The 12,975-nt window shown below is 41.0% G+C and overlaps 1 protein-coding gene across 1 annotated transcript; it reads left to right on the top strand.

Moving 5' to 3' along the window:
• The first annotated feature begins 10,230 nt into the window (after nt 1-10,230).
• LOC125196984 (oligopeptide transporter 1-like) lies at nt 10,231-12,975 on the top strand. Its single transcript, XM_048095665.2, has 5 exons — nt 10,231-10,352; nt 10,423-10,874; nt 10,947-11,044; nt 11,120-11,689; nt 11,772-12,975. The coding sequence occupies exons 1-5, from the start codon at nt 10,277-10,279 to the stop codon at nt 12,829-12,831; spliced, it is 2,256 nt and encodes a 751-aa protein (XP_047951622.1). The 5' UTR covers nt 10,231-10,276; the 3' UTR covers nt 12,832-12,975.

The following is a 12,975-nucleotide window of genomic DNA, read 5'->3' as shown; positions in this document are numbered from 1 at the left end:
TGAGGGCTCTATGCCCAACCATGTTGTTGGCTCCTTCGGGGACAACGGGATTGGTTCCTTCAATGGACCAAGTGCGGCACCATGGGCACCTAGAATGATGCCACCCGGCGAAAAGCCACCTAAATTTGGAGGATCTGACTTCAAGAGGTGGTACCAAAATATATTGTTCTACTTGACAACATTGGGCGTCGCCAACTTTCTCACGTAGAACGAGCCGCCCGCGCCAAGTGATCAAGAGACGAGTCTCGAAATCTTGGCGGACTATGAATAATGGCGCAAAGGAGACTATCTTTGTAAAAATTTCATTCTAAGTGCTTTAGATGATAACTTATACAGTGTATGCTCCGTTGTAACCACATCCAAAGAGATGTGGGAAAGCCAAGAGAAAAAGTACAGTATCGATAATGCTGCAGGTACTGAACATGTTGTAGTATCCAAATTTATGGACTACAAAATGGTCGACTCTAGACCGGTCATGGAACAAGTTCAAGAGTTTCAAATGATCATCCACGGACTCGTGGCTGAAGGGATGATTTTGCCCGACAACTTTATACGGTGCATACTCATTGAGAAGCTTCCTCCTAGTTGGAAGGACTTCAAGCACTATCTCAAACATAAGTGAAAGAAGATGAGTCTTGAAGATTTGATCGTGAAACTGCGCATCGAGACCGACGTGCGCAAAATCTATCAAAAGGCTAAAGGTCCATTTGAGGCCAAAGCCAACTTGTTGGAGCGGGGTGGTCCCTCCACCAAACGCCCCCACCCAAATCAGAAAGACAAAGGGAAGGGGAAGCAGCCTGCAAAGAAGTTTGAAGGCGAGTGCTACAAATGTGGCAAAATTAGCCACTTTGCCAAAGAATGCCGAAGCAAGAAGAAGAATCCGACAACCCACGTCGTTCAGAAGGAGTTCAAGGACTGGGATGAAGATGACCTCGTTGCCGTGGTCACCGAAGAAGTGAACCTTGTTGACAACAAGGGGGGCTGGTACATTGACATCGGCGCTACTGCTCATGTCTGCTCCGACAGAAGCAAGTTTGTCTCCTACACTGCTGTTGAAGGGAGGAAGAATAACATGGGGAATCAAGCATCGTCCGAAGTCCTCGGCGTTGGTAACGTGATTCTCATGATGACTTCTGGCGTCACTATCACTTTGAAGGATGTGCTACATGTCCCGGACATCCTCAAGAAACTAGTGTCAGGATCAATACTAGTTAATAAGGGGTTTAAACTTATATTTGAGTCTGATAGGTTTGCATTGTATAAGTTTGGGAAGTCCCTCGGAAAAGGTTATGTAACCGATGGACTTTTCAAGCTTAGTGTGGCAACTCGTAGTGCCACGAAGCCCAATAATATTAATAAAGCATCTACTTCCTCTTATTTGACCGAGTCTTCAAATTTGTGGCATTGTAGATTGGGACATGTAAATTCAAAAGCCGTGAAAAGATTAGTAAATTTATATTTACTAAAGGCAATTGAAGTGGATACCCAAGACAAATGTGAAATATGTCTTGAAGCTAAAATGACTAAGTTGCCGTTTCACCCGGTTGAACAGAAACGAAACCCCTTGAATTAATTCACACGATGTATGTGATTTAAGGATGGTGCAAACTAGAGGTGGTAAAAAGTACTTTATCACTTTCATAGATAATTGCACGAGATATTGCTACATTTATCTTTTAAGAAGTAAAGATGAAGCAATAGAAGCGTTCAAAAATTATAAGAACGATGTTGAGAATCAACTTGGTTGTAAAATCAAAACAATTCGAAGTGATAGAGGAGGCGAGTATGTAGCCCCGTTTGAGGAGTTATGCAACGCAAGTGGTATAATTCATCAAACAACAGCTCCATATTCACCACAATCTAATGGTGTAGCAGAACGCAAAAAATCGAACTCTAAAAGAGATGATGAATGCGTTGCTACTAAGTTCAGGATTACCACATAACATGTGCGGAGAGGCTATTTTGACAGCCAACTATATCCTAAATAAAATCCAACTCAAAGGAAAAGACATCACTCCTTATGAGTTGTGGAAAGGAAGGAAACCATCCTACAAATACCTCAAAGTGTGGGGGTGTTTGGTGAAGGTAATGGTTCCCCCGCCCAAAGAAGTCACAATTGGACCTAAAACGGTTGATTGTATCTTCATTGGATATGCACTTAACAGTAGTGCATATAGATTTGTTGTTCACAAATCTGAAATATCGACTATTACAGTAGGAACAACAATCGAGTCAATGAATGTCGTATTTCTCGAAAATACATTTCCTTACAAGGACAAAGAAGAAGTCACAATCAGTTCTGAGACAAGAATTGAAGATGAGGCCACTAGTTCTAAAACAGTGGATGAAGCCACTGAGTCTACATCAGTGGATGAAGAGCCTAAATCGCGCAAGCGAGTGAGGTCTGATCCAAGTGATGCAGTTCTAAGACGTGGTAGTAGGGTCAGAACACCAAAAATATTTGATCCTGGCTACATTGCTTTTATGTTGAATGAAAAGCCAACGTCAATAAAAGTAGCCTTTGATGGCCAAGACGGGTTACATTGGAGAGAAGCTGTTCAAAGCGAAATTGACTCTGGGTGTTGGTTGATTTGCCCGAAGGTGCGAAACCTTTAGGGTGCAAATGGGTGATTAAAAGAAAATTAAGGCCGGTGGAACAGTGGATAAGTTTAAGGCCCGACTGGTCGTAAAGGGTTTTAAACAAAAGGAAGGACATGACTTTTTCGATACCTATTCACCTGTAACGAGGATTACATCTATCCGAGTGCTTCTCGCGATTGCTGCATTGCACAATCTTGAGATTCATCAAATGGATGTTAAGACTGCGTTTCTAAATGGTGAACTAGAGGACGAAATCTATATGGAACAACCCAAATGGTTTGTAGTACCTGGACAAGATAAAAATGTATGCAAACTGGTTATGTCCCTCTGTGGATTGAAACAAGCGTCGTTGCAATGGCACTTGAAGTTTGATAATGTGATGTTATCGAATGGGTTTAAAATCAACGAGTGTGACAAATGTGTCTATATTAAGAACACCTATAACGGATATGTTATAGTGTGTCTCTACGTTGATGACATGTTAATTGTTGTGATTTTTAGGGTGCAATTTAAGTACACAAAACAAGTAATAAATCCCTAAAAATACTACCTCTGCAAGTATACAGACGTGCAATGCAGCATAAAAGTTGTTGAACCCACAGGGAGGAGATTAATTGCTAAAACTAGTAAACCTAAACTAAAAAGCAGTAAAATAGTTTAATTTTGGGTTTTTGATCTAGAGGCGAGTGAAGGACGAAACGAGAAGGAAAGATACAAGGGAATCACGATAAAGAGGGAAGACTACTCCTAGCTCGTTTCGGGTTGCTTGTTCACTTGAATCCTAAAGTCTAATTATTTTCCAATATTTATCGGGATCGTGTTGATTTTACGCTCTCACGTAGCTGATCACTGATCGTGGAATTTTTTACCTAGGATAAGCTGATCACGTCTCATGGGCTCTACTCACCAACCCCTCACTCCTACAGTCGCATAGTAAGCTCGAGGTTGGCTTCTACGAACGTTCAACACCCAAGATCCACCCTGTACTATCCCCTGATCAGCTTTAGCCTAGGGTTCCTTATCTATGTTAGCTCCCTACTCCAAGTTAAAGAGACATTGAAGTTAAGGCCATTACCGGATTAAGTTTCCTAGAAAAACCCAACACGGAGTGAAATAAAGACATAGATAAGAACTAAAACATGGAAATCTATCAAAACAAAGTCATTGATTCATATTTACAAGCTTCCCTAACTAATTAGGAGTAATCCCTAAAATCTAGCCATTCATAGTGGGCAACAATACAAGAAAACAAGTAAATGCTACCATATGGGGAAGATTATGGAAGAATTAGCCTCAAGCTTCTTCTTCTTCCTCCCAAAAATGGACTCCAAGCCTCTTTCTCTCTCTAAAAATCTTCTCCAGCCGCCAAAAGATGCATTGGAAGTTGTGCCCTAGCTATTTAAATAGCTAAGGCTCGAAAAACAGGCCAAGTACCATTTGCCCGGTCGGGCGATCTGCACCTTGAAAAACGCCCAATCGAGCATTTTGTCATACTCTCGATCAGGTCGCGCGTTTTGACGCCCGGTCGCGCGTTTTGCACTACATTGCGCAGTCTTCGTAAAACAACCGTATCTTCTTCATCCGGACTCCGATTGAGGCGTGCAAGGTATCCACGCGAAGCTCTTTCGAAGTGAATGGAATGGTGGACTTGTAGAAGCATTTTAAGTTAATCTCGCAGGGCTGATTACTGATCAGATTCGGACCTTTGTTTTCTTCCTCCTCTCTATTATGGATTGGTCTTTTGTCCTACAATATATCAAAATGAGTCCATTTTTCACCTAAAAGTGTGTGTTAAAACAATAAAATAAAGGACTACAATTTGATTGACATCATTAATCATGGGTAGCAATACTCAAGTGCTTAAAGACAAAGGCCATGTTAGAGAAAAACTTTGACATGAAAGATACGGGTTTAGCCGATGTAATTCTTGGAATGAAAATTCTAAGAACATCCGATGGAATCATCTTAACCCAATCTCATTATGTTGAGAAGATATTGAAGAAATTCAATGCCTATGATGGCGCGCCGGTTAACATTCCAATTGAACTCGATGTTTATTTGAGCAAAAACAAGGGCGAACCCGTTGCACAAGAAGAATATACACGAGTCATTGGGTACATTATGTATTTGACTAATTGCACTCGGCCCGATATTGCTTGTGCCGTGAACAAATTGAGTCGTTACACGAGTAAAGCATAGGAGAGCTCTTGTAAGGGTTTTGAGATATCTAAAACATACTCAAAATCATGGGCTACACTTTTCGAGATACCCCCCAATACTTGAAGGGTACTGTGATGCGAATTGGATATCCGACAATAAAGACTCACTTTCAACAAGTGGATACGTCTTTACTATTGGAGGTGGTGTTGTCTCGTGGAAATCCACGAAACAGACATGTATAGCCCGTTCAACCATGAAATCAGAATTCATAGCTTTAGATAAAGCTGGGGAAGAATCCAAGTGGCTTAAGAACTTCCTTGAGGATATTCCAGGTTGGTGTAAGTCAGTGCCACCAGTGTTGATTCACTGTGATAGCCAAGCAGCTATTGGAAGGGCAAATAATGGCTTCTATAACGGTAAGTCTCGACATATTCATCGACAACATAATACCGTGAGATATTTGATCACAACAGGCGTGATTACAATTGACTATGTGAAGTCAATAGATAATCTAGCGGATCCACTAACCAAAGGGTTAAACCTTGATCAAATGAATAAGTTGCTAGAGGGAATGGGTTTGAAATTCAGAAACTAAAGAACTGTCATAGTAGTAACCCAATCATGATGACTGGAGATCTCAAGAACTTGGTTCAATGGAAAAACTAAGCTATGAGAGTTCGTGTGAAACACTCATCTACATCTATTCCCTAGAGAGCAATTGAGTGTTGAAAGCTTGCCTTGTGATGAGCATAAGTCTATGACTTTTAATGACTCCTAAAGATCTCAAGGAGATTTAGTTCAAAGAGACCGAGTATGGCAAGATACTCTAGTAGGAATCACCTATGTAAGTGTGAAGTGTGGCCGCTTCAAAATTACACACTTATGAATCCAAAGTGGTGTCCAAGGCCGCAAAGGACACAAAACGTGAGAACGGATGATATTGGGGTGTTTAAGTGTTAACACCATTGTCTCGGTGCACGCCGCGGGGGACTAGTTGAAAGCATCGCGCTACTAGGCCATCTGTGTATCATATGGCGTTGACTATGGAAGTTCAAAGCTAAAAACTACCTATCTTTATGCTTATATACCTCTCGAGGGTTGAGCTTGTGTCTGCATGCATATGCATTTGGCTATTTCCACTCATGTGGGGGATTGTTGGAATCTATGTCGGTCAATGGACTTTGACCAATTATAATTTTCACGAGACATTTAATTTTGTGAAATTAAATGATATAGCATCGATCTACGTTCGGATTAGATGACCGTGATATATTCATTTTCTCAAATCTGATTTCCGGTGAGTGAGAAATAGCGGATTAAAGTTGTGCAAAATTGCAAACTAAATGAGCTATGAGAGAAGCTTAGGGAATAATTAAGAGAGTTAATTATCCCACATCGGAAGTTACAACCTTATTAAACAAGTATTTAATAAGAAGAATTATTACATGTAATAATTATAGTGAACTAAGATGGGCTGTAGAGCCTACACGCGCGCACCGCCGCCGCCCACCCCGCCGCGAGCCTCGAGCCCGAGCCCGCGCCCGCGCCCGTGCTCGTGCCCGTGCCCGTGTCCTTGGACTTGAACTTGGACTTGGCATTCTTTGGGCCTGGTCGTGGGCTTGGTGCTTGGGCTCGACCCAAGGCTAGTGGGTCAGGTTCTTTTTAGACCACCACCGTTTCCACGTCAGCAAGCTAAGCGGGATGGCACCTCGTCAGTATGACGCGGTAAAGCCAAGTCGTGAATGAACCTAGACGCGTCTAGATTCATCCTCTCAGCTCCAGCTCTTGTAACGCCTTGTAACAGTCGGCGGTTACGGTCTTGCAATGATGACAACCATCATGGTTGTTGACCCCTGCAGGTGCACTAAGCCTATAAATAGGCTAGTCATTCTAGCATTCTAATACACCAGAAACTAGAATTCACAAGCATTTCACCAAAGCATAAGCTCTCTCTCTCTTTTGCATAGTTCTTCTGTCGAAGTTCTTCCCTCACCTCCATCCAGTTCGCCGGAGCTCTATTGATAGCGGTGCTGCTTCACCAGAGACATAGCCGTTTTATCTTTCGGGACGCAACGCCAATCCGAAGAGCACTACCGGAGCGTATCTCGTCTTGCAGAAAGAGGACTCCTCGACTCAGCTAATTCTGTTCACGGTTTATTGTTTCAGTTTCTGTTGTAATTTTGTTTCAGTTCTTTACATTCTGCATTCCTTCTTTGGGTTGTATTACGCCTGGTTATCTCTTGTAATCCAGAAACCAACACCATTATCAACATGTACAACTTGCTCCCATTGGTCGTTGTCAATGTCTATTTTGCAGTCGCCGTTAACGCTAAACCCAACACCAGACCTCTCCAATATGTTGCGAAGGCTACTATAACTGTATTTCCACGAGGTTATCTTCGACACGATATGGGGAGTGCCCTTAAGATCCGTTTTAGGGGATTCTTGTCTGATGCTACCCTCACACTTTTGGAGATATCCAGATCGGAAACCGTTGTCGGATTTCCAACCAAGGGAGACCAGTTCCACCAACATCACCGCAAGGATTTCTTCTTCATGCTGGCTCCACATTCTACGCGTCCGGACACCCTTTTTGAATTTCCGGTGGGGTCTGTCTCGCTCACCTACAATAGTAACATCAATACAACACCCTTTAAAAAAACGAATGACAATAGTGTTAACGCATAGCTGTTCCCTACTTCCATCACCGCGTCCGTCCCCAAAGCCATTTGCCATCCCCGACATGCACTGAGACATCATAACCTGAAAACAACGGTACAAATGGTTAACTATGGCACACAAACGATCCCTTTGTAATATAACTGCAACAAACAAGGGGTAAGCTTTGCAAACTAGAACCACTTTACCTTCGTATGTGGACGGATATACTTCTGATAACATCATTTTATAATACTCCCGCCAAACATGAAATGGAGGGAAAATGAAATTTGATATTTTAGATCCGCCGCGTTTTTTTGGTTATAGGTTTACCAGAGGGAATTAGAGTGAAAAAACAGGGGCAAAGTTGGCAATCACATATGTGAGCCTGGGTCAACGGCAGCCATCACATCACGTTTTGGAGATGCATTCGGGTTCAGCGAACGGTAGAATTGGTTTGCGTTGTGGTGGGGTCAACCACATTTAATTATGTCCAGATTTTATGCTGCAGATAAGATTTGTGTTGAGCCGAACTGGCCCTAAATTTAAATGGGATCAAACTATTTGCTATGAATAAGAATTATTGATTAAATTTATTTATTAGGAATTCATTCGATTTTGAGCTTTTTGCAAATTTAAACAATTTATATGGTCATATATTTACATATAATTGAGATTTTTAGAAGTAATAAATTTGTAATAGTACTAATTGTTGAAAATGATATTACTGTCAGTTTTACTAAAAAAAGCTATCTTACTGTTATTGACCCCTACATTCAATTAAATTTAAAATATTCTCGTATAACTTGCCATGTTATATTTAGACATTAATTTCAAAATTTATTTGAATTTTTATTGTCTTTACTAACCATTGCAAGCAATTTGTTTATCTTCTTACTTTTTCTTAAAACAATGAGTCACACAGACTTTTTGTGAAATTCAATCAAATCAAAAAATGTGAGCAACTTTTTTCTATTTTTTCAATAGAAATTTAACATTTAGATTAATAGATTAATAAAAATTTTCTATTTTTTCTATTTTGCCCTCTTATAGCATTCTATACAGTATTTTCAATTTAATGTCAATTTCTTTCTAGTTTCCATCCACACTAGCATTGATATAATAGTACTTATTTGTTGATGATTGATACGCTACACTATCTTATGTGGACTCTTTATGTGAACATCACTCTCGTTTGACGCACGTTTAACGTTGTTCGTTTCAATTTATCTATTTAGGTTGACTCTAATACATTAAAAAATGTTATTACAATTTATTCATTTATTTGAAATTATAGTGAAAACGAGCAAATCGAGCTTTGATTTTTATAATTTTTGTGAAATTAAAAATTGCAATAACATTTTTTAATGTGTTAGAATCAAACTAAATAAATAAATCGAAACGAACAATGCTAAACGCGTGTCAAACGAGAGTGGTGCTCACATTAAAGAGCCAATATAAAGTATGTAGCATGTCATTCCTCCTTATTTGTAATAGTATAATTTTAATCTTTGGCATTCTCAATCTAAACAATAAATCTTGACTCAAGCCCTTTCTATGATGTTATGAAACAATTGCAATGTTGCACAAATTCTACCTTAAAGTTGAAGATGGTGAAAACAATATGTCTATATCAATCCACTATAAATTTAAACGGGATCAAACTATTTGCTATGAATCAGAATTATTGATACTTGTAAAATAATAAAGCAATTTTGTTCAAAACTGAGATCTTCTATATATGTATACTAGTTATTTATTAAATTTATTTATTTGGAATTCATTCGACGTTGAGCTTTTTGCAAGTTTAAACAATTTATATGGTCATATATTTACATATAATTGAGATTTTTATAAGATAATAAATTTGCAACATTGTGTAGCACAAACATATAATATTACTATAATTGTTGAAAATTATCTTGCTGTCAGTTTTACTAAAAAAGCTATGTTATTGTTATTGACCCCTGCATTCAATTAAATGCACAATATCCTCGTATTACTTGCCATGTTATATTTAGACATTAATTTCAAAATTTATTTGAATTTTTATTGTCTTTAGTGACCATCGTAAGCAATTTATTTATCTTCTTACCTTTTCTTAAAAGAATCACTCACACAGACTTTGTGTGAAATTCAATCAAATACTTAAAAAATGTGAGTAATTTTTGTTTTCTATTTTTCCAATAGAAAATTAACATTTAGATTAATAGATTATGTAATCAATTTAGATTAATAAAATAGACACCTGATTCCATACACCCCAAAGAATAAAGACCTTGGCTTTTCTCCTATATAAAGTCCTTAACAATTGTCAATGTGTGGAGTACTAGTATTAAACTTCTATTTTTGGACAAGAATCCAAGATCTGAATTTAAAGAGACATTAATACATACACATGCATGATGAATCTTCATTTTAGAATCCCATAATTTGCAAGGAGAAGAAAAATAGCCATATAAGTACTATGAATATAGCTCAGAAATGTATAAAAAATCAAAATCCAAAAATGCTTTCTGCAACGTTTGAGTGTGTATTTTAAGAAATAAAATCAATTCGAAATCTACCATTATGATTTGTAGTATAGTATGTAATAAATGAAAATAATCAAAATAAGTAATTAGAGAGAATAATGGTCCGAATCCTCTCCAAATTAGAGAATTGTAACATACAGTAAAGTTTTAATAGAGTGAATGTAGACAATTTTCTTCCTAATTTCACCCATGCCGACTGATATTAAACTGAATTAGACAGCTGTTCCACAAATTCCGATTATATATTGATTCAGTTACATTTCCATACGCCCACACACTTTCCCTGAGGGACTTGCCAATTTGTTTATCTCAGCACAATAATCATGTCCGGCGGCATCCGCGAGCCCGCCGGAGACGAGCCCGCAAAGCCGCTGACTCGCCACAATCTCGAAATTGAAGGTATTGGATGCCAATTCACATACTATATCATTTGAATTGAAATTTAATAAATATTATTGAATATTTTCAGATGTGGAAGACGACGTGGACGATTATTGTCCGATAGAGCAGGTGCGGCTGACCGTGCCGGCGACGGATGATCCGACGGTGGTGGCGCTGACGTTCCGGACATGGTTCCTGGGCATAATAGCGTGCGTGTTGCTTTCATTCACCAACCAATTTTTCGGTTACAGGCAAAACCAAATTAGCATTAGCTCTGTTGCCGCACAAATTGTGACGCTCCCCATAGGAAGATTCATGGCTAGAGTGCTGCCTACGAAGACCGTCACGGTTCCGATGACGCCGTGGTCCTTCTCCTTGAATCCCGGCCCCTTCAGCCTCAAAGAGCACGTGCTGATCACCATCTTCGCCAACTGCGGCGCCGGAGGTGTTTACGCGCTTAATATTGTCACTATCGTCAAGGCGCTTTACCATCGCCCTCTTCACCCCCTCGCCGCCTGGCTCTTAGTCCAGACTACTCAGGTTCAAGATTGAATCAAATTATTACGATAATTTGTTTTTATTTAATATAATTACAGTAATTCGTTTTATTAGATGCTTGGGTATGGATGGGCTGGGATATTTAGGAGATATCTGGTGGACTCACCGTTTATGTGGTGGCCTGGGAACATGACTTCAATCTCTCTCTTCAGGTAATTTTTCTTTTTTAAAAAAAATAAATAAATAAATGAAAAGTATAAATATAGAATTATTGTTATGAATTGAAGAACGTTGCACGAAGAAGATGTGAGGAAGAAGGGAGGGATGACACGGCTGCAATTCTTCGTGATGGTGTTCGTGATAAGCTTCGCATACTATGTCATCCCAGCTTACTTCTTCCCCACTATTTCATCCATTTCGGTCCTCTGCTACATATGGAAGGACTCCATCTTGATGCAGCAGCTCGGGTCGGGCCTCCACGGGATGGGGATCGGGTCCTTCGCCTTGGATTGGGCCACTGTCAACTTCCTGGGCGACCCAATCGCCACCCCGGGTTTCGCCATCATCAACGTTATGGTTGGATTCGTGATCGTCATGTATGTCATGACACCCATCACCTACTTCAACAATGTCTACCAGGCACAAAAGTTCCCCTTCTTCTCATCCTCCACATTTGACAACACCGGCCACAAATACAACATCTCCCGCGTCCTCAACGAGGCCACCTTCTCCTTCGACGAGGCCGGGTATAAAGCATACAGCAAGCTTCACGTCAGTACCTTCTTCGCCTTCAGTTATGGCATCGGGTTCGCTATGCTCTCCGCTACCATCGTCCACGTCGCTCTCTATCATGGAAAGTAAGTCGCCAATCAAAATAAAATACTACTACTAGTAGGAGTAGTACCATTTTTGTAATTAGTTTATGTTTTGATGGTGTAGGACTATTTGGACACTATGGTCCAAGGCAAAGAGCAATGCAAGGTTTGATGTGCACACGAAATTGATGAAGAAGAACTATAGATCTGTGCCGGCGTGGTGGTTTCACACCATCCTCGCTCTAGTGTTTGTGATGTCTCTCTGGGCTTGTGAAGGTTTCGGCAAACAGCTGCAGCTGCCGTGGTGGGGGCTTATCATGGCGTGCGCGATGGCGTTCATGTTCACTCTGCCTGTAGGCATAATCCAAGCCACAACCAACATGCAAATCGGGCTTAATGTGATCACGGAGATGATCATAGGCTACATATACCCGGGAAGGCCTCTTGCGAATGTCGCCTTCAAGACCTACGGCTACATCAGCATGGCGCAAGCCTTGACATTCCTCTCCGATTTCAAACTAGGCCACTACATGAAAATCCCCCCGAGATCCATGTTCATCGCCCAGCTGGCGGGCACGGTGGTGGCCTCCTCCGTCTACTTCGGCACGGCCTGGTGGCTCCTGGAGACGATCGAGAACATCTGCGACACGGCCGCGCTGGCCGAGGGGAGCCCCTGGACGTGCCCGGGGGACAACGTGTTCTACAACGCGTCCATCATATGGGGCGTGATCGGCCCGCTGAGGATGTTCACGAGCCAGGGCGTGTACGGGATGCTCAACTGGTGGTTCCTGGTCGGGACGGTGGCGCCGCTGCCGGCCTACTTCCTCAGCCGGAAGTATCCGGAGAAGAAATGGCTGAGGCTGATCAATGTGCCTCTCATCTTGGGCGGCACGGCTAGCATGCCGCCGGCGAGGTCGGTGAACTACATAATGTGGGGTGCGGTGGGGATATATTTCAACATATACGTGTATCGGGTGCACCGGCAGTGGTGGGCGAGGTATGCTTATGTGATGTCGGCGGCGATCAGTGCTGGGATTGCGTTCATGGGTGTGGTCATTTACTTCACGCTGCAGTCGTATGATGTTTCTATTTCTTGGTGGGGATTGGATGTTGACGACCACTGCCCTTTGGCCACGTGTCCCACCGCACCTGCTGTTGTTGTTAAAGGTTGCCCCGTTCATTGATGTCCTTTTTTATTTATATATGTTGTTATTAGCCACTATAATGGCATTGCTATTGGGGAATGCTCGTGTTTCTGGATATTTGGGTTTGTAAAGAATTGTCATTTTCTACGTTTTATGTGTAATACACAGTTGATTGATCAGTAA

Source organism: Salvia hispanica, chromosome 4 (genome assembly GCF_029641045.1).
Source record: "Salvia hispanica isolate PSC_SH4W2 chromosome 4, Shi_PSC_v1, whole genome shotgun sequence".
In the NCBI taxonomy this organism is placed as follows: Eukaryota; Viridiplantae; Streptophyta; class Magnoliopsida; order Lamiales; family Lamiaceae; genus Salvia; species Salvia hispanica.
This window is presented reverse-complemented; position numbering and strand designations above follow the sequence as displayed.

Coding starts and splice junctions, on each gene's coding strand:
- LOC125196984 (XM_048095665.2), top strand. CDS start 10,277: ATGTCCGGCGGCATCCGCGAGCCCGCCGGAGACGAGCCCGCAAAGCCG. Junction 10,353..10,422: donor CCACAATCTCGAAATTGAAG/GTATTGGATGCC, acceptor GAATATTTTCAG/ATGTGGAAGACGACGTGGAC. Junction 11,045..11,119: donor ACTTCAATCTCTCTCTTCAG/GTAATTTTTCTT, acceptor TATGAATTGAAG/AACGTTGCACGAAGAAGATG.